This window comes from Xiphophorus maculatus, chromosome 2 (assembly GCF_002775205.1).
Source record: "Xiphophorus maculatus strain JP 163 A chromosome 2, X_maculatus-5.0-male, whole genome shotgun sequence".
NCBI lineage: Eukaryota > Metazoa > Chordata > Actinopteri > Cyprinodontiformes > Poeciliidae > Xiphophorus > Xiphophorus maculatus.
This window is the reverse complement of record NC_036444.1, coordinates 17,255,497-17,279,642: the sequence shown is the minus strand read 5'-3', so window position 1 is coordinate 17,279,642 and position 24,146 is coordinate 17,255,497. Positions and strand designations below refer to the sequence as shown.

The window sequence follows — 24,146 nt, the reverse complement described above, 5'->3', positions numbered from 1 at the left end:
AACCATGTGCTATTTATGAAACTGACAGCATCATGACAGATGTGTTAGGGTGGAAGAGAATACGATAATATAGTGTGAAAAATAGCAAGAGGTATCTGAGTGAAGAAGACTGACAATTTCCATACACATGAAAGTCATGGAGCATTTTCTAACACATGGCTCTCAAACTGTGCTACAAACACCACTAGTACTTGGGCAGCCTTTGATGAGTATTAATTATTTGCAAGATAAAAAAAGTAGACTGACAATGTAGTGGAGAACACTAAAGCAGGAACAAGCAGGTGACTACATGTGCTACGATGCATCCATGTCTGATGTGTGAATTAGGATCTGGGACACAAACACCCAAACAAACTGTGTTGCTAGTCCAAGTTAGAAAACTATTTGGATTGCAATTGATGTGTTTGATGCCCAAGCTAACTATTCTTAGCAACACAATGTAATAACAGCACATCTATCTGGATTTTATAAAATCAAAAACAATGTCACACATACAGATAAACAGTATTTTCTTGCAGCTGTTAGTCAGAATACTGAATTTTGAGTCTGGGATCAATAATATGCACTTTCCCACCACCACCCCAGTTCCTCTGACCACTCTGAGGCCCAAAGCACTTTCCAGATAGCAGATGAAAGTTTGTGTTTTAGGTCGGGTCTCAACCCGTTGGGTTTGCATGAACGGCAAGTGAAATCAAGAACAGATGAAACGAGATATTTACATACAGTGTATAAAACGTTACATGGACAAAACCTATTTTTTCTCAATGTCAGACACAAAATTGACTAGATTAGTTAAGGTTTTCTACATCACTTCTATTTGCTAGAGTACTAGAAATGCTTTTATAATTTTCTTCAAATTCACAAGTTTACTCAGCCTTTGAACACTTTGAGAAACCTCAGATAATGATGTAATAGCTTTGCAAGCTTCAGATATCACACCTGACAATACAATTTAAGGCATCACATCATGAGAAAATCACAAGAAATCATCCAAGACATCGGGAATTGTTGACCTCATTAAGTTTGGGTTGACCCTTTGGTCCAACTCCTAGATGTCTGAAGATCCCTGGCCCATCTGTTCAAATTACTACATGTAAATATACATGGGAATGTCCAGCCATCATATACCAGATATGACATAGATCCCAAAACATAAATTAAAACCTTGGGAAGGTGGCTGCTGACGCTTCATTATCCACAGGTAACTGAGTCTCCTACCAACATGGGCTGAAGGCCACCAAAGGAGATAATGCTCCAAAAGCAACATAAAAAGCTAGGCTGCTATTTGCTAATACACACAAGGACAGTGACTTTAAATTTTGAAGACTTGCATTGCAGTTTTGTGAAAATAATGGAAATTTGGCCATAAAACTATTGCTACATTTAGAAGACATAGATAAACTTCCAAGCGTAAGAACACCATTCAAACTGTGAAGTGGTGCCAGCATCATGATACAGTGGTGAGGTTGATGTTGCCACTTGCCAGATGTGTAAATGGCATTATGGATAAAAAACAAATACTACATAGAAATACTGAAGTAGCATCTCAAGACATCAGCCACTAAGTTAAACCTTCAGCACAAAATGCGTCTTCCAAATGGACAGTGACTCTACATGTACAGCCAAATTAGTTATTTGAGGACAGAGAATATTTGCTTTGAAGTGGCTAATAGAAATCCATGATCGAAGACCAATAGAAAAGTTATGGGCTGAAAATGTGTGTGGAAGAAAGGCATCCTACAAACTTAACTCAGTTACTCTATCAGGAAAGCTTCAATCTGGTTTCATGTCAGACAGTGGAAAAAGGAAGCGTGTCTTATTTTAGAGTATGTAAACATTTGGTTTAAAACTTCTAACTTGTACATTTCTACTGGGAAAACATTTTACTGCATTATTTCTCAGTTCATCGGGTGGTAAATAGAAACTTAGTAAAATATTGTATCTACTAAAATTGTACTTGTCATTTAAAGTGTGAGAACCAGTATTTCAACCAACTTAAAATGCAAAGAAAGCCTCATTGTTTCTTGTTATTAAAACATTTCTCTGCTGCTTTTAAGACATACTGTATCTTCTTATTTATTGTGATTTGCCAGACGGGATAAATCTACTTTATACCATCATTCTTTCTATCTTAGTTTACCAATTTTGTAAATCGAAACTATGTTATTGTTATATTTTTTCAAGGTAACACTATTGAGTGGCCTTTTGATGCAAGTTTTTTAAAGGGATTCATGCGCAAACATCACCTATTAAATCTGTTGCGTTCTCTATGACAGAAAACGCAAGTCATAGAGTTCATTGTTGCTGCCATGAAGGGAGAAACTTCAGAGTTATGTGAGCGGTTATCAAAGACGGGACTTTCAGCAGTTTCTGAAAAATAAATGGAACATTTATGAGAATTTTGCTTCAGATTTGAGCATTTCTGCCAATAAACAGTGGGCAGCGAAAAGTGTACAAAGTTAGCCCCAGCTGCGTGCTGGCCTAGATTTGGCAGCAAATGAACCGCTTGCAGTTTTTAGAAGTGACGTTTTGCTTCCAGGAAGTAAAAAAACAAAACAAAAACAGCACTTTGATGATATTTTCGGTAAATATGTTCCGTCTACATTTTGTTGTTTTCACAAATGCAGAAAATTTGCCCTTCTATATCTGTATCATTTCAACCTACCTTGTGATCTTTGACGTCAAACACCAGTAAGGTTCACATTAATGGTCCAAAATCAGCATTCGACCAGTTTAACCTCGCCAAAGAGCCTCCGGCGCCCCCACTCGTCTGTTTAAATTATTGCATTCTCATAAACGTCGTTGCAGCCTTGACAAGGAGAAATACGGTCATATATTTTGCAGTTAAAAAGCTGGAAAAGTATCATTATTGTAGTGAGTAAATAAAAAAAAATTGCTGATTAACTTTTGCATAAATATTTACAGTAAAGAGGGTTCTTGAGGAAAAAAAAAACTAATTAATCTACACATCTGAAAAAAAACTGAGTAGGAAATGAAGAACTTCAAAAGCCAAGGGAAATAGTTGGAGCACATTGCACATTTAAATATACATCCTAATTAATCCATGTTCATAACAACTGCTGCTCCACATCTCAGCAACCACAAACAAACAAATGTGCATAATTTAAAAACCGTCACACTCTAATGAAGAATAATTTTAATAATTTTGTAGCAAAAACAATGCCGCTGTTGTTCAGTAAAAAGCCAGTTTAATAGCAGAATATATTGACAGTACAGTACAGCAATATAAACACTGCCACATTGCTTCTATTTTTACATGAAATTACACAATTGCTGTCCAGCTTACGAAACAAAACAGTAATACTTGGACAGTAACGATGAGAAACGAGACAGGCTCACAGAGCACTGTGTCACCCACTTTCCACTGACAGGTGGCCGTGGTCATTGAGAAATGCACACACAGAAGTATTAATAGTAAGAGCATTCAGCTGTGTAATGTGTTGCACACTGGGACCACTGGGAAAAACTGGGCTGAAGCGGAGATGCACAGCAACACAGCTCACCAAACAAAAAAAAAATAAAAATGACAACAAAAAGAAAATAAATGGATTACTTTGTACGAACGCAATACATACATGACATGAAATTACTTAACATACTTCAAAGTCTCTTTACTTGTCAACTGGCTTTCATTGACCACCTTTTGTCCTACTTGCTCATTGTGCCTCAGTCTATGAGTGCTTCAGTTTTGAGGGCTTTCCTCTGCTTGAATTACCGAAGAATCCTGGGAGCTGACCGATCGTCGGTTACCGTCTTGCGCAGCTTCACCCCACGGCGAATGGTTTTTAGCATATCCACGTCCTCCTGGGTAACAGACGATGTCACCTGGGGTGCATGCTGAGCCGTGTCCCCCGACAGCAAGCTGGGGAACGGGTACTGACCTTCGCCGAGGGCATGAGCGCTGGCTGCCAGCTCTCCTATCTTCTCAACCAGGCTGTGACGGTTGGCAGCAAGCTGAGGGTCTTCCTCAGATGCGTGGGCGGCCATGCCGGGGGCCTGCTGGGCGTAAGCAGTCTTCTCCACCCCTCCTCCTCCTCCATAGCCCCAACTTGTATCAGGAAGACTCATCCGCTTGGGAGAGGCCCTCATGTAGTCACCAGCGGACGGGTCATCACTGTACAGAAACTCCTCACCACCCAGGTGGTGTGGGGATGGGCTAGCAGACCCTGGAGAGTCTGGCACTGTGGGAGTTCTGACTGGAACAATGGGGGGCCGGATGGGAATGGGGCCAGACGTGGATGGTGTGCGTCTCACTCCAGTTTTGGAGGATGGCGTCCTGCGGATGGTGGCCGTCCCAGAGGAAATGACTCCAGGGCTGCTTCCTCCAGCGCCATTAGGAGTCCCCTGCAGGCTCTTACCTGCAGGCAGACCTGCTGTGCTTGCAGGTCGCTTGGTTTGAATCATGCGGCGGTAGCTCTGAGCAATGTTGCTGTGGCGTGGGATGGTGGAGGACTTGTCAAAGTCTGGCTGCCCCTCGTTGTCAACATCCCCATTGAGTGAATAGCACTCATAATCAGAGCCTAGAAAGAGAGAATGAGTCATGTGGATTTTTATTTTGTTTTTTCAAACACTAAATGATAAAATTTCTGACAAGTGTTATTTTGATGAGTTCATCTGCAGCTCATTTATTGTATTATAGTTCACAGTAACTACACTGAGACTCAGGGAAATTTGTTTCAGAGGCTACAGGGTAATTAGGAAATTACTGTGCTGAGAAGTATTTAAACCCCTTGAACTTCTTCACATTTAGTTGCCTGGAAATTGCAAACTTACATTTCCTTGGAATTTCTTCCACATTAAACACAAAGTAGAGCATATGATGAAGTGAAAGGTAAAGGTACATATGTTTTTTAATTTTTCTTTTTTTTTTTTTATAAAAATTTGAAAAGTTCAGCTTAATTTTTTAGTCAACACCCAAGAGTCAATACTTGATAGAACTGTACTTTGCAGCAACTACTCCTGCAAGTTTCTATATTGAGACAGAAACTCTGCTCAGTCTTCTTTGGGCAATAAACTCAGACTGAACAATTGAACAGAGAAATGCTTTCATCTAAACATTGTATGTTTATGGTTATCCTGTTTGATGGCTCTACAGTGTTATCCATTCATAGGATAACAACAACCGCCCGCGAATAGCTGAAATACTTCAAACTGTCTATTTTAATAGGTCAAACAACAAATGTACCTTAACATGCATTAATACACACAACCAGGCTAACATACACAGTCTTCATTGGGCATCTTAATAAATGGGCAAGTTGGTTTACAGTCGTACCATAGTGTTTTCACTTTCAGAAACTGAATTCAACAACGATCAAAGAGCTTTTCAGAGCTTGTGATTTATCTAATTACCTATCCCTGCAATTAATATTTCCACAACCTTAGCCCTGACTTGTCTATTGTGCTCCTTTCCTTTTACTAATGACTCTTTAACAAACCTATGAAACCTTCACTGAACAGATGTACTTATATTGAGAATTAATTACACACAAGTGAACTACTGATTTCTGAAAGTAATTCATTTCATTTTGCTTTTAAACATATGACCTTCACACTTTTCACATTTCTACAAAAAAATAAAAAATAAATGATGAAAGCCCCCTTTTTCCTTTCACTTCATATAACAGTCATGTACAATTCCCCCCAAAAATGCATATATTTTTTCCTGTTTTAAAATGATACAATGTGCAAAAGTGCAATGTACTAAATGCACTTCATGCTGTAAGATTGACCAGGACTCAATCAATACGTGGGGCATTGTTGGCTGAATGAAATACATAAAACCTTCTGGCTCACAGAGTGTTTGGCTTTTCAGGAAGAGGTTTACCTTGCGATGGAATCGTGTCCTCGGAACAGGACGGGGTGTTTGTCTGAGTGCTGTAGCCACTGGAGTACTGCAGAGAGTCCCTGCTGCTCTTCTGCTGCTCCATGCTCAGGCCTCTAGTGAGAACCATAGCCAGCGTACTGGCTGCTGGAGACGGGGGCTCTCCATGCTGAAGCACACACAGAAGCAGATATATGGAGGAAATGCACACAGACTGGGACACATTTGCATTAAAACCGCACTTCAATCCCAGAGGCATAGGAATGAATTTACAGACATTTACATTTAAACTCCATGGGTCTGTCGTACCTTAGCTGTAATAATTCCTGGGCCACTTCTTGCTCTGTGCAGGTCACCTGGTTGCATCCCGGAGTATCCCTGTGGACTGGGTGGTTCTCTCATCTTTTCCACAGAGTCCCTAATGCGCTGCGGAGTGCTGGCCAACGTCGGCTCGCAGGAGCTCGACTTGGCCCAGTCCTGCTGGAGCAGATGGAAAAATTAGACAGCTCTTCCAACTTTGCATCTCTGTTTTTTTTTTGTTTTTTTTTTTGTGCTATCCAACAGTTGTACTCTCAGTTAAATACATTTGGCTCGGGGACTGCTTAGAGGCGTGTGCAGATATGTGCAGACCAGGGTAGGCTGTGACAGTGTTAATTCTCAGTTAACACACAATCTGAAGGAAAGGCTGGAAAGCTGAGCTCGGTGGGCGACAGCATGAGGGTGATTGTGAAGTTAGCAGCAAAAAATAAACCACAAAATAAATATGCAAAGCAGCAAGAAAAAAAATACAAACTCAGAACTAAAAACTGCAAACAAAAACAAACCTTCCAGCTAGGAACCTTTGATGTGGGTGAAGGATTGTTGGATCCAGGTGAGTGGTTAAATGTGGGGGACGCAGGGAGTATGACAGAGAGAGGCCTGATGGTGCCAGTGTGAGAGAAAGCAGGGCGGAAGGTACCGAAGGATGAGTATGAGCCATACTGCGGAAATGGACAGACAAGTCTGAGTCAGAGCGCTCAACATCCAGGAGTAGTCCAAGTCAAACTGCAGTGCGGCTGCCGTGAGCAGCCAATGGGCTTTTTTGAAAAACCCGTAGTTAACAATGAGAGGAAACGGGCTGCAAATCAGTGTGTGAGTGCATGTCTGTGAGCGTTGGTAGGATGCATGCAGTACTAACCGCTGTAGGAGAGTTGCACTCGCTGACAGACTGGCAGGTTTCTGAGGCCTCAGAGGAGGCTGAGCTTGTGGATTTCTGGGGAAGGGAAGATGAAGTAAAGTACAGTTGCAGAGGAAATCAGGAGAAGGAGGTAGGTGGGAGAGATGAACAGGAAGAGGGTTGGGAGTTGGGAAAAAAAAAGAGCGCTGATAAGCTTTAGCTAGAAGGATTATTTTTTTCTCTTCCCCTTTTCTTATGGGATCTATAGACTGCAGCCGAGATCGAAAATAAAGTACCCTGTAAGATCATTTATTCAGAAAAGGAACATTGCATCAGCTTGTGTGCTGGAGCACTACTGAGTGTCTTCAATACACTGCAATCTGTTCCGACCATGAGAGGCTGAATAACTTTATCAGTCCAGTGGGATAAGAACTCCATATTTGCAAATGATTACATTGAAAGTGAAAATCTCTGTTTGACTATCAAGCTCTTGCTGAGACGAGGGATTTGTATCTGACATTCAAACATGAAAAAGTAGACTTGCTACACTGGATTGGGTGTAATTGTTGGTTAAAAAACAGCAGCAATTTATAGTGGAGGGGGGGGGAAAAACATATTTTGCCCCTATTGAATTTTTTCTCTTTCTGCATTTTTTGGGTCAAACTTGCGTGTTTCAAATGATCAAACAAATACAAATATCAGACAAAAACAAACAAATTATGTTTTTCTTCCCCTAATAAATTAAAATAAAGGATTAATTTACAAGAGGACAGACTAAAATGTTACTTTTTGGCTCATATTAAAATCAATCTAAAAACATTAAAATGTAAGGGTAAATACTTATTTCAAAGCACTGTGTTATGTTGACAAGAAAGTGAAGCTGTTGCTGTTGCCTCCTGCCCTGCAGCATTACTGCCTGAAGAATCTCTGGGGAGCACAAGGCTGCTTTGGTCCTAGTTTTGCCGGAGTACAAAATCCTGTTCCTTTGTATTATTTATATTTAAAAAAAAGAAAGATTTTTCAGAATCATAACAAAGATAGCTACCTGGCTGGTGATATCCGAGGGCATGGGTGACGGAGGCTTAGAATGGGTGTTGGCATCCTGTGAGACGAAGCCAGAGTCGTGGGAGGAGACGCTGCTGAGCCGATGAGCTCCCGCTGAGGGCATCTGAAGCAAACTGTTGGCACAATGTTACAGAGTGTGAATAATAGACAATCCCATAATCAATATTGTCATGTTTTTTATTCTTTTCATTTTTTTTTTATGAAATACGCTTTTTTTTTAGGAGAGGATTTGTGCAGAAACAGGACAGGCTAAATTAAAAACCTGATCATAAAAGCTGCAAGCGTCAATGTTTGCCAAATGATGCCATTCTTTTAATTTTGGAGCATCAAAGAGCATTAAAACATTATCCCTTTATTTGATTTTTGTCTTCTCCTCTGAAGATTAAGAGCTGGCTTTGTGCATTTTGCCTCCTGCTTTGTTATCTCCGTTCAGAGTTGCTTTCCTCTGTCACCCACACATTTAGAAACGCGCTCCGCACCTTCCCGCGGCACTCCTCCTCCCCCACACCCGCTCCCCTCCTCGCATCCCCACGGAACGCATCCGCAGTTATCACTTCTCATTAATCTTCATTCTCTAGAATGAGGCTTAAGGAGGAATGCCAAATTAAACATGGCAAATTGAATAATCATTATTTATTTAAAACCAGGGACCGTCTTCTATTTCCCTCGCCTTTGATAAATAATCCAGTTTTTTTTTGTTGTTGTTGTTTTTTTTTGCACAGATACACTAATGATTCTGCAGCTATCAGAGTATAACCATGAGATGGGCTAAAATTGAAAACACTGATTAACTCATCAGGCTGACAACGTGGCAGTGGGAGAGGAGTACTATGCATCAACAGGACATTCTGCCCTTGACGTCAATGTGTTGGAAGCAGAAAGAATGGACAAGAATAAGGATTGGAGTGACTTTAACAAGGGCAAACTTGGAATGCGGAGATGGTTGGGTCATAGTTTCACCATAGCTGGAGCTCCTGTGGACACTGTTGGGCTTTGGCCCTGAATAACAAGCTATGTTCACCTGTAAGTACTTGTACTGTCAAAAAGCAAGATGTGTTTCTGCTTTGATTCACCCACACAGAGGTTGTAGTGGACCAATATGACTTCATCAAGAAGTTTACACCCATGCTTTCAGTGATTTATTTCAATAGTTCTGTTTCAGGGTAAAAGGCTTAAAAAGACTGATAAAACTTTCCAGAAGTGGTAGATTGCATTTAATCGGGTTTATTTTCACAGCTTCACGTCATTGTCCTGCTTGAGAACTGAAGTGTGTCTGGGTATTAGCTGTCTAGCTGTTAATTTGAAGTGAAATTTAAGAATCTGACTGTTAATAGTCAAGTGTGATTCATTTGCAGCTTAGTGATGGCCATTTATTCAAATATTAGCAAGGATGTATTTTTGGGGTGCTCACTATTATAAAAAAGTCACGCAACAGTGGAAGTGTTGGCTTATATTGCCAACTGTGTCAGTTGGTATGAATCCACACTCGCACTGATAGTAGCTAAAAAAGTTTGTCACGAAAGGAGGGTTTCATATCAGTTGATATCAATAATCATAGATTAGCTTTTTGTTTGTAATGTCTGAACTACTACTGTGTGACCCTTCTTGTTTAATCCTCAATGTCCTCTCAAGCTGTTGCACTCATTGTCTCCTTTCTCTCCATGTCTTTTTATTTTTTATTTTTAAGTATGTTGACCCAAAGTGGTCCGGCTAGAATCAAACGTAAATTCAAACAACTAGACTCAAATGTAGCTTTTATAATTCTATTAAGTTGTCTGTTTCCCACCCTGATTAAACAAATATGTTCAAATTTAATGATTAAAAGTTTAAAATTAAACCAACATTAATACAAATAATGAATACACAAAGACTTATGGCTCAGTCTTGGTGAGCTGCAACATGGCCGTTTCCTAGTAAAACCCAATCAGTATTAGTCAACAGGTCTGTATGTCGTACCTGAGAACAGTTTTATCAAAACAACAAAAGTTTGATGCAGCTTTGTTATTGCTAAAGTGAAATTTTAAAGAACAACTTTCTTTATCGTCTCTAAAACACGTGAGCTGTGTATTTACACATTTAGGAGTGAATAAACACAAACTAAAAATAGGGTGTTGCGTTAATTGCCTCAAATATCGCTGAGGTTCTGACAGAAACCTTAACAGCAAAGCAAGGTGATTTTCCTTCTACTCCCCCATTACAAGGGGTCCTGTTTGAAGGCAGACTTTTCACTCGACCCCAAAACTGCACATCTATAAATAAACTGTCAAAGCCTTAAAAAAAATGAAAAATGCTGGTTTTGGTTACTGTGTAAGCTGGTGCCTTTCTGCCTGTGATGTTTGACAGCTTTCGACGTAATCTGGCTGTAAGAAGCTTGAAAATGACAAATCTGCCTGGAGCAAGAAGCCGAGGAGCTCGCAAGGTACCACAGGTCCTGCATGTCGACTATCACAGGTAGTCAGGATGACACATCGAATTCATATTAATACGGACGTCTTTCAAAGTTTTGATATTAGGAGGAGTGATGTTAAGATTGCGCATGCGTTTGTTCAGAGTAACTCCACTGTTAATAATATCCATCATTACCAACCTAGCTGTAAATAACTTTAAGAAAGATCCTGGAAGTTCTTAGTCAAAGAAGAGTTGTTTTTTTTTTTATATCTATTTTCAGAAATGTCTGCAGAGGATTTTTTATTGCAGTGAACCAAAAGGACCCGTGTGTGTTTATACTGTAGGCTGTACCTGCACATGCTGCTCTTCCTGGAGCTGGTGCTGTTCGGGGAGGAAGGAGGAGTCTGGTAGGACCAGCTGTAATCAGAGCCTTTCAGGTCCCGAATTACCTGCAGAAATCCATCAAAGAAATGATGATGACAAGCTTAAGTGTCATATATAAAAGTTTTCTTGAGGCTAATTGATGCAGAGTAAGAATTTATTATTTTAGGAAAATTATAAAACGTGGACTGACACACAGATGTTAATTTGGAAAGTTTGGAAAGCTGCTACTACTTTATCCAACCCGATAGAACAACACTGATCAGTTCTCTCTGTCTTATGGACTCTTCTCTTTACTTCACCTCAAAGGTTTCGATCAGGGGTACATTGGCATTGCAGCTGCAGTGGGCACTATGGTGTTTATAGACTATGGCTTGGGATTAAAGATGAAAACACACAGAGACCGCTCCTGCACTGTATTTGACACACACCTTTTGCCATTAACACAAATTGTGTGAGTGGAGCTTAAGGTCACCAAAAGAAAACAAATCACAGGACTTCAGGTATAAATCAGTTCTTCAGTAGCTGTTATGTTTTAAGATAGGAAAAACAGAAAAGTCTTCAGACACCACTGATGTTGAGGCCACTGTTTTTTTAATGAATTTTCAGACATTTACTTTATGTACAGAGCTCCAATCTGCACTTCCTTTGATTAGCGTCATATATTAACTACCACAGATGGCTCAGAGAGAGGTTAGTTTCCGTAGGACTGTGTGGGTTTTAATCTTGTCTCAACAAAGCACAAGTTCCCAGTTAAAGTTCAGGCAGTATTTTGCCAACGCTACATGTTTACATTTGTGATGGGAGGATGGAAAAACCTTTTTCTGGCCTCCCAAACAAAAACCATGCATGTGCCTGTTGATTAACACAGAAAGTCGAGGACCCCAAGATGACATTAATTTCTGCAGTTTTCTAGCAGTGAGCTATGAAGATTTATTTTACCTCCTCCACCCTCCCGTTCACTGTGTGCAGAAGTGAATTGTACATCATTTACTTCCACGGCATTATGAGAACTAGGAGCAGTTCAGCCTTGTTACCTGCTCACTGGCGGGTGGCAGCTTGTGCGGGTCTTCAGTCAACATGGTAAGGTCATCAACAATAGCTTGTAAGTGGGTTATTTCTCCCAGCATGGCAATCTCCACATTCTGTGCAAAAAACACAATAAATCAAAAGTCGTCCGGCGAAGGACGAGAAAAGCTCTAGATTTTAGCCTTGGAGCTCTTGTGGACATAAAGCACAAACGCTGCTCACCACCACCGGCTGAAGGAAGTTGATAAATGTACAATAACGTCCCCTCTCCTCCAGAAGTGCCCTTCGCACCGCCTGCTTCTCCGTCTCCTCCATCAGCAGATACAGGTCACTGACATCTTGCATGGCGCTGTCCAGCTGAGGGCGCAGGTTTCCCCGGCCTGAGTGAGGCAGCAGCACAGTTTGCAAACCGTGGGAGGAAACGGGAGTTGGATAAACAGTGGGAAAAGACATTGAGGATTGAAAGGGGGTGGGTGATGATTGTAGCAGTAGCGTAAAGTGTCAAGGAGAGGGGAAAGAAGAAAAAATTAAACACTGATTAGAACAAATAATGATGAGCAGCTGTGGACTAGAGGTTAATGCACTGACAGACTTCACACTTAAATGGTTCATGCACATGGGAGCGGGAGGAAAATGAAAGAAGTCATCAAACAAGGACGATGTGCAGACGCTGAAGAGGACGAGATTGTGTAGAATGATCAGAGCTGCATACCACAGTTACATGAGGGTGGAAAATGATTAATGAGACGCCGCACTTCTGCTTTGATTGCATGATCTGAACTAACATGTTCACCACAGGGCATGTGTATCTTAGCATTTTTAGTTGACTCTTAAAAATAAGCTATACTATTAATTCCACGTTGGTACTTCCATAACTTTGCGGCGATGTGAATTATAATCACTGACAACACACATAGGTGTGTTTAACGATAAATAGTTCAAATTAAACTATTTGTCTTTTTCTAATGTTGACCATAAATTAACAGGAACAAAGTCAATCTTTCAGAGCACACTTATGTAAGCACACTAATTAAAAGTAGAGCCCCATAAAAATGTGACTGGTTGTCCTTTCAGAGGCTTTTAAACACAATTTTCAGGCTGCAGTCATCATCGTAGTTAAATGTCAGGGTGTGAAGAAGAAGCATACATCAGAGGGACTGACTTATTGGCCATTTTTTAACAACAGTTTCTTATTTTATAAAAACGGTTTGAAAAGAACATAAAAATCAAACATTCCTCAAATTTCTAAATCACATTAAAGTTTCAAGAGGCTAACAAACGGGAAACAGGGATGTGATTTATCATTTTTTCCATCTTTTGGATGTGTCCAAAGGTCAGGCAGAAGGTCATGGCAATTTAGGTATTGAAGGTCTTTTCCTGATGATTACATCTAGTATTTACCAACTGTTTTCCACTACTGTGATATTGTAGGAGGGCTTTTAGAAACTGCAATATAGCACCATAACACACACTTATTGGACACCCCCCCACACACACACACACACACTCCAATTCTTAATATAGTGGAAAAATCCCGCACTGCAACAGGTCAGGAAATATTTATTTTTATAAAAATTAACTAAAATGAATTATTTACTTTTTTTTTTTAGGTTATTCAGTGTCTATGAATTTTTAATTAGCAAACCCAGAGTTCCTTTTTTTAAAAAACAACTGAAACTGTGGCAACAACACTGAATGAGGATCCAACTTTGTCTTACCACAACACACTGTAAGTACGATCATAAAAGAGCTAAAAGAAAAATCTAAAAATCTTACTATATGCACACTTTAGCAAAAAGTGGCATCTTGGGGCCATTGAGTCTCAATAACAAGCCTTCACTGAAACTTACATGCCAACCACTAGCTTGGGAAGCACGTGGAGGAAAGGCATCGTCTGTCCTTTCACTGCAAATGCAAGTATGTGGAGTCTAAACTCTACTAGCATGGAAAAACATACTTTGGCCAGATGATACAAATTCAATCAGACTAATATTCAATATGAGGAAAAGCACTTCATGCCCACTGACAGGTATGATGACGGTCTTGTGATTTTACAGTCTACAATCTCTTCGAAACACCTGGACAGTTTAAATGCTAATCTTACTGACGCTGTCAGAAAAATGGTCGTCAATGAGTCTCAGGACAACGATCTAAAACTTACAACCAAGTCTTTGTAGACAAGAATCAACTCTTCCCCAGACTTAAATTTTTAGCAAACTTATGAGCTGAACAGAAAATCTAGAACACAGATAGAAAACAAAGGAGATGCTCTCTGGGCAATCTAGAGGTACGATGCAAAGAATTCCTCTTTATTAAAAAATATTAGCGTAATTTTATTTCACTGGATAAATTCACTCAAACGTAACTTTATTTTTCTATACTTTGCTGTGTGAGATTATGCTAGAGAACAAAAATAACATTTGTAGCGTCTGACACATCTCTATAGATGTGCCAAAATGTGGAGCTCTTAACTCTGTCCAGTCAGTTTATCTAACAAATATTAGCTACATGTACGTAACTATCATTCATATGATTTTCATTTTCTGAATTTACAATGTCAATAGTAGCTGGACTTAGAGTTTAAATTTAACAGCCTGTATTTAGTCCTTTAACATATATTGAATATTGTAAATAAAGCAATTGCCATGAGGCAGCAGGCATAGATTAAACTAACGGTACCTGGAAGAAAGCAGCAGCTTCATTTTTTCACCCAGCACGCTGTGCAATTTTTAGACTTCAGTTCTTTCGTATATAAATTGAACATATCACCGTGTGCTAATTTCTAAGTCTAAAATGCTTGTAGGTGGATTCTGCTATTTTTGAGCATAGCAGTCTGTTTTTTTGCTTAGCTCAGTCAAATGACATCTGGCAACCAGTTACTTCACTGCAGAGCTGACAGGAGAGTCAATCTTCCCTTGCAAATTTCATCCAACGTCTCATGCAAGCACATTCTTTAAGCGTATTAAACTCTTTCATCCTCCAGCTAAAAATGCTAAGACAGCACAGTTTTGTTTTTTTCTTTTCTGACGGCAGATTGATCTAATGATGGTTTTGATGCTTGCATGTGAGTTTCTCATACAAGGCAGCAGACATACCTAGAAGCTCTACAGCCAGGGGGAAAAGCCAGAAAGAAACAGAGGAGGGTTGTAGTATCAGGCAGGGATGGAGAGACAGAAGAACAGGCAGCGTTAGGTGCATCAAACTGCATTGCATGTTTATGATTAGCTCGTACTGCTGGCATGTTAAAATTGAAGGTTAATCAGAACCAGCAGTAGGGGCTAATGCAAGCACAGCAAGAGGAAGGGAAATTATTATGATTCATAAAGCAAACCATCCTTAGCTGCAGAGGAGCCACTGAGGCTGCTGTAGATTTTGATTTGACAGAACGTGAATGTCTCAGTCAACACTCTAGATGGTGCTAGTTCACTATAATACCACCGCACAGCCCAACAGCCAGTTGCCCACCAATTTCTCTCCTCTTGAATTTCAAGGTTTTGATTACTAAGCATGCCTTGCATGGTTTCCTCACCTTTCCTTGCTTTCTTCTGGAGCTTAATAGTATCTAACGACTTTCTTTTAATTTCCTGACGAGCCCTCTTGTATTCTGTAAAAAGAAAGTGGGGGAGAAAAGGTGCATAAATGTTACAACTCACATTGAGACACAGAGCACGAGCCAATTTTACTACACTCTCTTGTTGCTATACCTTTGGCATGGTCTTTGTCAAGCTGATTAGCTGTCTTCTTCCATTCCTCTATCCTGTCTTGGAGTGGCGTTACCAGACCTTCCATGAGAACACTACGGGAACAAGACAAGGATGAAGTTTAAAACATGGAAGTGCATTCAAGCACAGAAAACCCCAAAAAAGGTTCCAGTGCAAGAAAAGAAACAAAACAGATATAGAAAAATGTACATGTGGTTCTTACTTTGTGAAATGTCTTAATTTTGCCTCAATGCTACGGTGTCGCATGCACATTCTTGTCAGAGCAGAGCCGATTTCCCTGGTGGCACCTTGGAGACACAACATAAAGACAAACTATTGCTGATTGTTCAAAAGTTTACATGTTGAAAGCACAAATCTAATCCCAGGAGAACGCCAAGACGAAACACATTACAGCTCCAACACAGAGCTGGAAAAAAGTATAAGCAGAATATGTAGGTTTTTTTGTTGAATTATTCAGGTTCCAATTCTCTATGTAGTTCACCTGCATGATACATCAGTGGTATTAAATGCAGTAAGAATTAAACATTGCGTTCTTCCATAGGTTACAGTTCATAAAATACCCCAGCTGTTTAACTTCCCAACTTTCTAAATGGTACAACCACAAATTGCAGAAGTAAGGACAAATTCTGTGATATTTTAACGTTAGATATATAACATAAAAAAAACTAACAATGAAAACAGGCTCAAGGTTTTCCCCAGAAAACTTTCTAAGCCCGGTGGTTGGGGCGCTCAGCAGTCATTCATCCAGCAACCCGCCGTGTTTATGAGTTAAAAAATGTTTAAAACTGAAAGGAAATTTGAAAATATCACTTGATAATTATGAGTTACGGGAAGATTTGAAGATTAATATCTGAAAACCAACTATAAAGTCTTAAAAATGCAAACATAAAAAAAAACTTAAATAAATAAACAATGCTAAGCCTGGTGGGGACACAGGTAAAGCCTGGTGGCCTGCCAGGCTTATAACACACTGGGGAGGCTAACATATTGTAGGGGCAGCATCATGCTGTGGGGATACCACAGATGATGGGAAAGCTGGTCACACTTAATGGGAAGATGGATGGTGCTAATTATGTGGCAATGCTCAAAGGAAACCAGTTTTGAGTTGCTAAAGATCAGAGAATGAAGTGGAGATTCACCTATCGAGCAGAAAAATTATCCTGACATACAGACAGAGCTGCAGTGGAATGGTTTAGATCAAAGCATATTCAGGTGTTAGACAGGCCCAGTCAAGTCCAGACCCAAATCCAATTTAGAACCTGTGGCAGGACGTGAAATGATGTTCACAGATGCTCTTAATGAAATCCGACTGAGCATGAGACATTTTGCATAGAAGCAAACAAGAATGGGAAATTAATCTCTTGCTGTGCAGAGCTGGTATAGACATAGCCCTGAAGATTTGGAGAAACAATTATAGCAAAAAATGGCTATGCAAAATATTATTGACTCAGAGGAATTAAATATAAATACATGCCACAGTTTCCTGGGTTTTATTAGGAAAAAAAATACAAAGCATGAATCATTTTCCTTCCACTTTATGTTGGACACACAGAATACCAAAAAGTGAAGTTTGTGGTTGTAACATGACAAAATGTGAGAAAGGAAGTTGTAAATGGCAAATTAGTTGACCTGTAGTGACTGATATTCGCTGGAAGGACCTGAATCAAATCCTGCTTAAGGCTCCTAACAGCCTGACAGAAAATCTGCACCAATACAACGAGCTGATAAAGGTTACATTTCTCATCCAGTGACGCATTACCAGCTACTGCCACAAGATGGGCGCAATCTGAGCGGAAGAGTGGAGCTCATAAATGTCACATGTGTTTGTGTGAAGCAAATGAGGCGCAGTACCTGAGGACTACAGCCATGCTCCCCCTTTCATTCTTGTCAAAACAACCATTTTCCATCTGAAGCTCCAATGCTGCACGCAGATTTCTCAATAACAGGTTGTGTAAAATGGCTACTGTACTTTTGCTCTCTATATAACTGTAATTAAATGGGGTCTTAAGATCTTAAAGCTGTCGCTGGCGCACTGTTCCAATGATAGCTCAGAGGCCGGTGTAATATATGGTAGCACTGATCCTGTTGTAATCTGGGCCACATAGGGCTAATCTGAATGTCTATGAGCACACACACACACACACACACACACGCACACACACACACACACACACACACCTACACACACAAACAGAGCAATGGGACATGACTTAGGCCTCAGAGGGGAGGGGATTCATAAAGACACACACTCCCGCATGAATCTTTATGAATTACTTTGGGAGTGCAGAAGTTTGAATGCAGACAGGTGATGTGCTTTACCAACCCCCCACCCTTTCCGAAGTTCTCAACCCTTCTATCCTGGAGGAAGAAGGAGGCAACTCTGTAAGGGGATATCCCTCTATTCTTCCATGTCTGCTCTGCCTTTCCTGTTCTCTCTGCTTGCAAAACATCATTCAAACTGGGTAAGAATGAGAAACAGAGGCCAACACTAATGTTCACGATAAAACATGAAAGGAAAAGGAGCTTTGCTTGGCAGACGGTGTCCACAGATTTGCTTTGCTCCTTTCCAGATATCACAATGGTTTCAAAAATCAACTGACATGAAACTCCAAAACAAATGCTGTTCTATTCTCCTATGCGCCTTGCAAAGTTTCAAACCGTATCACTGAAGACTACAGCGACTAGACTTCGAGTCTGTCTTCCAGAGACATTTGAACAAACACCTGTAGAAAGACTCAAAAGAGCCTGTGTGGTGCTTTGGGGAGAGGAGGGGAGAGTGGGTTGGGCTTTTCCAGGTGACTTGGCAAGAGAGCTGAGTTAGAGGTGAAAGTTTCTTGTACCAGGAAGTGATTGAAGTAACATATGGAGCCAAAGCACTGAGCTTTTTCTGTAAAGAAATCCACACTGCAGAAGAAGTCAATATAAAAAACTCTCAAACTCTTTTTTAAAAACTATACATTAAGTCATACATTTCTCTTCCGGAGTCAGACCAGTTTCTTCAGACTGTATGGAGCAGCCGCTCTGTGCTCGCCTCCCATACTTGGACGAGAAGAGTGTGTGCATCTGTTCAAAATAGATATATTTTACACCTTCTTTTGCAGCCTACTTTCAACTGATTTCACTACCTGTGACTTAATAAAAAGTAAAATATTCTAAATATCTCTAGCTAACAGAAACTTAACAGTACGTCCCCATCACTGTGATTTCTGAAGGAGTTTGTGTCGCAAACCCTGCTTTCCCCCAAAATCTGCCTCAACAAAAGCAGACGGAGCAGCTGATCAGCCCTTACAGGAGCAACGGAGGCTGAAGGAAAGCAGGAGAAAAACACAGAGAGAATCTGGGCTTTTATATGTCTTTAGCAGACCTTGCCAATGTTACTGTCAGCTGGGGAAAGAGAGAGCCCACACTCGCTCGTCCTATCCACACCTGCCAATTTCCCTCCCGCCTTCTTCCTATCCTTCTTCCCCTCCCAAACGAAGGATCAGCTGACAGCTACATCCTGGAGAGCTTCAGAGGCTTCCTGGCCGTCTCCGAGAGCCTTTCTGGCCCCTGGCCTCAGCCGGATGAGCAGGGATGGAGTGATTTACTCCCACAGCAACCTGCGTTGCTACATGAAATACTGGCAAACACATACGATCAAGGAGGGAGGCTTAGCTTCACTAAAAACTCATAACATGGAGGGCAAAAAAAACTTATTTTTTTATTTTTTGAAGGCCAATACTTCCTCTTGAGTTACTTGTTTTATTTTTGTATTACTTTGGTGATTTTAGGCCACTTAACTAAACTTTGTAGTAGCTTGGGAGTTGGTTAAAAGTGTGTGAGGATAGAAAATGACATTAATAAGCCAAATGTGACCCTCGGGGGTTTAGAGGGAGTTGGTCAATGCATCTACCTGACCACAGATGAAGCAAAACACAGACAAGCACCGAGGAGAGCTTTATTTGAAGATATATTCCATAATGGGGAATTATTATTGCTGCTTGAACTTTTTCACATTTTGTTACATTACAACCACAGGTTTGATGTATTTTAAAGTAAATAATTGTGAAGTGGTAGGAAAAATAAACATAGTTTTCAGTTTATCAGTGGCATCCATTTACATTTGTCCCCTGTATGGTGGTACTTTGTAAAACCAATAATACCTGTTGCTAAAAAAAAAAATCTTTACAGATAGACAAACCTCAAAACAAATCTTTAAAACTCAATCCTGGTCTACACAGAAATCAAGCATTCCTACTGGGATTCTATCCCAGATAGAAAGATTTTTTTTTCACAACCAGATGACTTTTAAAGGCAATTTGAGCTCCTGGATTTTATCTGGGGCATCAGAGTAAAATACAACACAAATGTGCCACACTTTCCAGGTGTTTATTTGTAAAAAAAAAAAAAAAAAAATTTCTTCAACTTCACAAATATCCACTACTTAATGTTAGTTTATCACAAAAAGTGAACATGTTTGAATGGTTCTCTGCCTAACAGGTGGGATTTTGCCTGAACCTTTTAAGCTCCACAAACGCCACAACGTGGCCTCAGCATTTTTGTTAGAGGTTCTGTCCAGTGCTCTGGTTCTGATTAAATCTCCTGACTCCGTGTGAAAGGAGGAGCATTTTAATAGCCCTGCTTTATAGGGGGTTATACTACCAGGAGCTAAACTGCCACAGGCTTCACTCCTTGATGTCTTCAACATGGGAGCTTAACTATCTCTCTCTCTTGCCCAACATCTAAAGCCTGGTATTAAACTCAGGTTTCATTGGTACTTAAGCTGACAGATTCTTCTGCAGACAGACTTCTGTTTTCTTCAATTTTAAGTCTTAATACAACTTTATTGCATTAGTCTGGACTGCCCCTTTCTCTGTAGATTGTGTCAATAAAGACTGTTCCACAAGAAGAGGTATAGCAAAACACCATGTGCTAACATTTCTAGGAATACGAAGTCTTTTCACTTCGGCCAGCTTTCAAACAGACTCTGTTGAGCTACGAAAATTCTTTCCAAGGTTAGCACCTTGGATTTGGGAGCTGACAGCGGCTGGCACAGACAGTTAAGCTTGCTGCCTTTAACCCCCCTCCTCCTTTTAAGGAAAGTGGAGAGTGAACTGGCAGGGACACACTGGAGGCCACTGATGGATGAAAAGGACTGTGGGATGAAACCGGAGGAGAGAGGAAGATGAAAGAGGGTACATACTCCCAGTCGGAGGTGCATCTGACCAGTTAGGGAGCGGCTGCTGCAGGTGCCACAGGCGCTGCCAAGGCTCCCACAATGAGTCCCAGATCAAGTAAATTAAATCAGATAATCTAAGATTTTTCTGTGTTATCCAGACTTTACTTCAAGTAGGCAAAATTACACTATAACAGAGAAGAGCCACGGCTTTGATTTTGTGAGGTTCACAGGCAGTGCTTACCAAACATGCGGCTGAAACTTCTGACTTTAAAATCTTTACAAATCATCATAAAACCACATCATCAATAATTTGCTTCAAAGCGCAGCTGGGTTTCTAGTGCGTCTGCACAGTAGGGGAAGTTCAGGTCATAAATAAAAAAGCCTCCACCATGCCTCCTGGTCAGAGACCAATACCCTCTGATCTTAACTGGAATGAGTGGTGAATAAGGCAGCCTCATGTGGACATAGACTGCAGATGTCAGAAATGGACAGCATGTGTCTTTTGATAAACTACTCAGTATTGACATAAAAAATGAAAGAATTCAACCTAGAATTTGCTTTAATCCTCATTTGTACTGGTTTGACTGGCTGGAATAATCACACCTTATTTTTCCCTTGACCTAACTGAGCCTCACAAAATTGAATAAAAGTTCTTCAAGAGGAACTTTGTGAGTTTTTAAAGAAGGTGAGCCTTCAATCCGGAATCATCATGTTGACATTTCCTACTACATTTGAACTGGACTTCAATATATGTTGCTGGCCTCATTGTTTTGAATAAAACTATAAAAAAAACATCCAGAAGAGGATGTTTACAGTATATGTAGAGCAGTGTAGTCTCCACTAAGTACATTGAAAGCAGTGGGACATTCACTGTCTTATCCCAGGACAGCACAGCATGTGACAGGGTGAAAGATCAAACCACCAACTGTCCAGCAATTGGAAGATGATTACCAAGTGTCCTCTTTGGGCTCTTTGTTTAAGGTTTACTGACCAGGAGAGAAAGAAGAACTGATGTTAAAGAGATCAATACATTATTAATGCTAGCATAGTCTTAAAACGGCATTCAGCATTCAACATTGTAAGAGAATATCAACACGTTCTTACATTTAGTAGCATTTTATGCATACATACATTGTTTTAACAAAAGACATTATGTTAATATTTTTTTTGCTTCATATGTATTTGTAGTACACCAAACATGAAACAATTTTGGAAAAACATTTTTGTATTTCAGTTTTATAATTTAAGCTTAGACAATAAAATATAAAAATTACAAACAAACATCAGGCTCCTTGAGTTAAATAGTACTAACTTGTGCCACAACAGGTTTTAAGCATAATATGCATGATTTCTACATGAGGCCCCTGGTCAGGCATCTTCCTATACCAGCTTGTATCCAGGGTTATCATGGTAACAACTGAAACATGGACTTATGTGCTATGGTACATTGAACTACTTCCCTTGCTGTTTTGGGCTGTTGTTGAACAGCTTCATCATCTGGGACATTCAAACAGCTAGCATAGTTGGTTTGTCCTCCTACATTTAGAAATTCAGCTAGGATGCAGGTTATGACCAACTATTTTTTTATAATTTCAACTCAAATTTCAACTTTAGACTTCAAATGGAGAGTAATGAAAGATTACTTTGGTTCAGTGGTTTAACAAAAACGTTTCTGATATTAAGCGGGTCTGTTAAGGCTGTATCTACTGATTCACAAAATCTTAGCTTCCATTACAATAAAAAGAAAACCCGTCCCAACATTTCAGGCTCAAAATATTTTCAATCGAGTGTTTAAATAGACGTTGTTAGAGTCTGTAGCCAAACTCAAACACTCATTCTAAGCTTTTTGTGTTGCATTCTTACTCAAACTGTGGAATGTTTCTTCTAATCAACAACAATACATCGAGGACGCAGAGGAAGTGGTCTCAGGATCAATTGTTTTAGTGTCCCTCACGCAAACACTGTCAAACACACACAATCATCCCATTGTTGCCTGGCCAGACAAGAAGCACGGCAAGCTTCACCTCTCAGCCAGAAACACCCACAGACAGCCCCTGGTGAGAGCTGATGTCTGGTGTGCATTAGGACGTGATTCAATAGGCGCAGGAGAAGAACAGAGATGTTTTTTCCCTGCTGGAGGAGCTTCCTGTTCTGCAACGTAAATGCTGCTAAAAATACTTGTTAACCCTTGTCCAGATGTGCATTTTATTGGACACGAAAAAAAAGGAAACAGGAAAAAGAACAAGAGAACAAGAGAATGCTCAGTTAATGGAAGCAATCCGCAGTGTGTTGACGACATCTCTTGCCTTGTGGGGGATGTTTAAATCTAACGGTAATGGATCAGTTAAATCTTTGAGGGAGAGAGAGAAACCCCCTTACAAAGATAAACTTGTGAGTCAGTTCAACGTGATGACTCAAGCTGCACTGCTTTATAACCCTTGTAATCATACTGTTCTCAGCTAAAAACAATCTGCCTGTGGTCTGTCAGTGGCATTGAAACTGTTTGGCTAAACATACAGTAAAGTAATGTAATTAAGTCCACCTCCCTCTTCAGCATGGAGTTACTCTGAGATGAAACTTGCAATCATTTCACCCTCAATGCTGAACCTCGTGTATGTCTCAAGTGAAAATATGGGTATAAAGCAAATTATGACATGTGACATGGAATGTAGACATCTTTTATCCTTTGCAGTTTTGAAAAAAAAAATCCTGCAAACCCCCAAATAAGAGAGAAAGACATATAGAATCTCTTTGCTGCTTCATGCTCGGGGTATAGCTGAACACAATGCTCCCCTCAGGTTTCATGTTTGCCTTCTCAGTTTCTGCCTCGGATTGGAAGTTATGTTGAACCAAAGGACATGTTTTCTCTCCAGTTATTATTCCTTGTGATCTGTCCTTCAAATTACTACTCAGTCTTTTCCAAAAACATGTAGACGGTGTAATGAGACACAACATTTTTGATTGCGAGATGACCACATATGGACTCATAATGAATACTTATGCAAAGTTTGGGTCAGACAAACACATACAGCTCCTTGAAAAAGTAAACATATCCCTTGAGCTGTTCCTTATCTGGTTGAGTTACAACACAAACTTTAATACATTTCATTTGGGATGTTACATAATAAACCAACAAAGTAATGCATAAGTGTGAGGCTGAAGGAAAATATTTACAAATAAAAATGTTAGTGTTCCTTAAATTGGTATTCAGTCCTCTTATTCCAATAAAATTCAATGCAACTAACAAAGCTGGTACATCATCCATATGTGTGTTATTTAAGTTCAGTATAAAAACACCTATAGAGAACATTGGTGAGCAAACAGCTCACCAATCACAAAGACCAAGGAACATACCACAGCAGGATTAGTTTATAACGTAGCATCCCACACTTTTAAAGACTC

At 40.0% G+C, this 24,146-nt stretch overlaps 1 protein-coding gene across 5 annotated transcripts in view; it reads right to left on the bottom strand.

Annotated features, from left to right (window-relative positions):
• Positions 1-3,184: 3,184 nt before the first annotated feature.
• The window catches only part of LOC102223128 (MTSS1-like protein), a 35,822-nt gene continuing 14,860 nt past the window's right edge, over positions 3,185-24,146 (bottom strand). Inside the window, exons 4-16 of one of the 5 annotated variants that reach the window (XM_014470315.2) lie at positions 15,789-15,873; positions 15,569-15,660; positions 15,394-15,468; positions 14,960-14,968; positions 12,087-12,244; positions 11,873-11,980; positions 10,806-10,903; positions 8,047-8,179; positions 7,023-7,097; positions 6,670-6,825; positions 6,155-6,325; positions 5,849-6,014; positions 3,185-4,541 (exon numbers count right to left, since the gene is read on the bottom strand). In XM_014470315.2, the coding sequence (XP_014325801.2) occupies positions 3,733-4,541; positions 5,849-6,014; positions 6,155-6,325; positions 6,670-6,825; positions 7,023-7,097; positions 8,047-8,179; positions 10,806-10,903; positions 11,873-11,980; positions 12,087-12,244; positions 14,960-14,968; positions 15,394-15,468; positions 15,569-15,660; positions 15,789-15,873 (2,135 nt within the window). In that variant the 3' untranslated portion in view covers positions 3,185-3,732. The remainder of the gene's footprint in view (positions 4,542-5,848; positions 6,015-6,154; positions 6,326-6,669; positions 6,826-7,022; positions 7,098-8,046; positions 8,180-10,805; positions 10,904-11,872; positions 11,981-12,086; positions 12,245-14,959; positions 14,969-15,393; positions 15,469-15,568; positions 15,661-15,788; positions 15,874-24,146) is intronic. The other 4 variants (XM_023325483.1, XM_023325500.1, XM_023325511.1 and 1 more) reach the window with 4 other exon arrangements.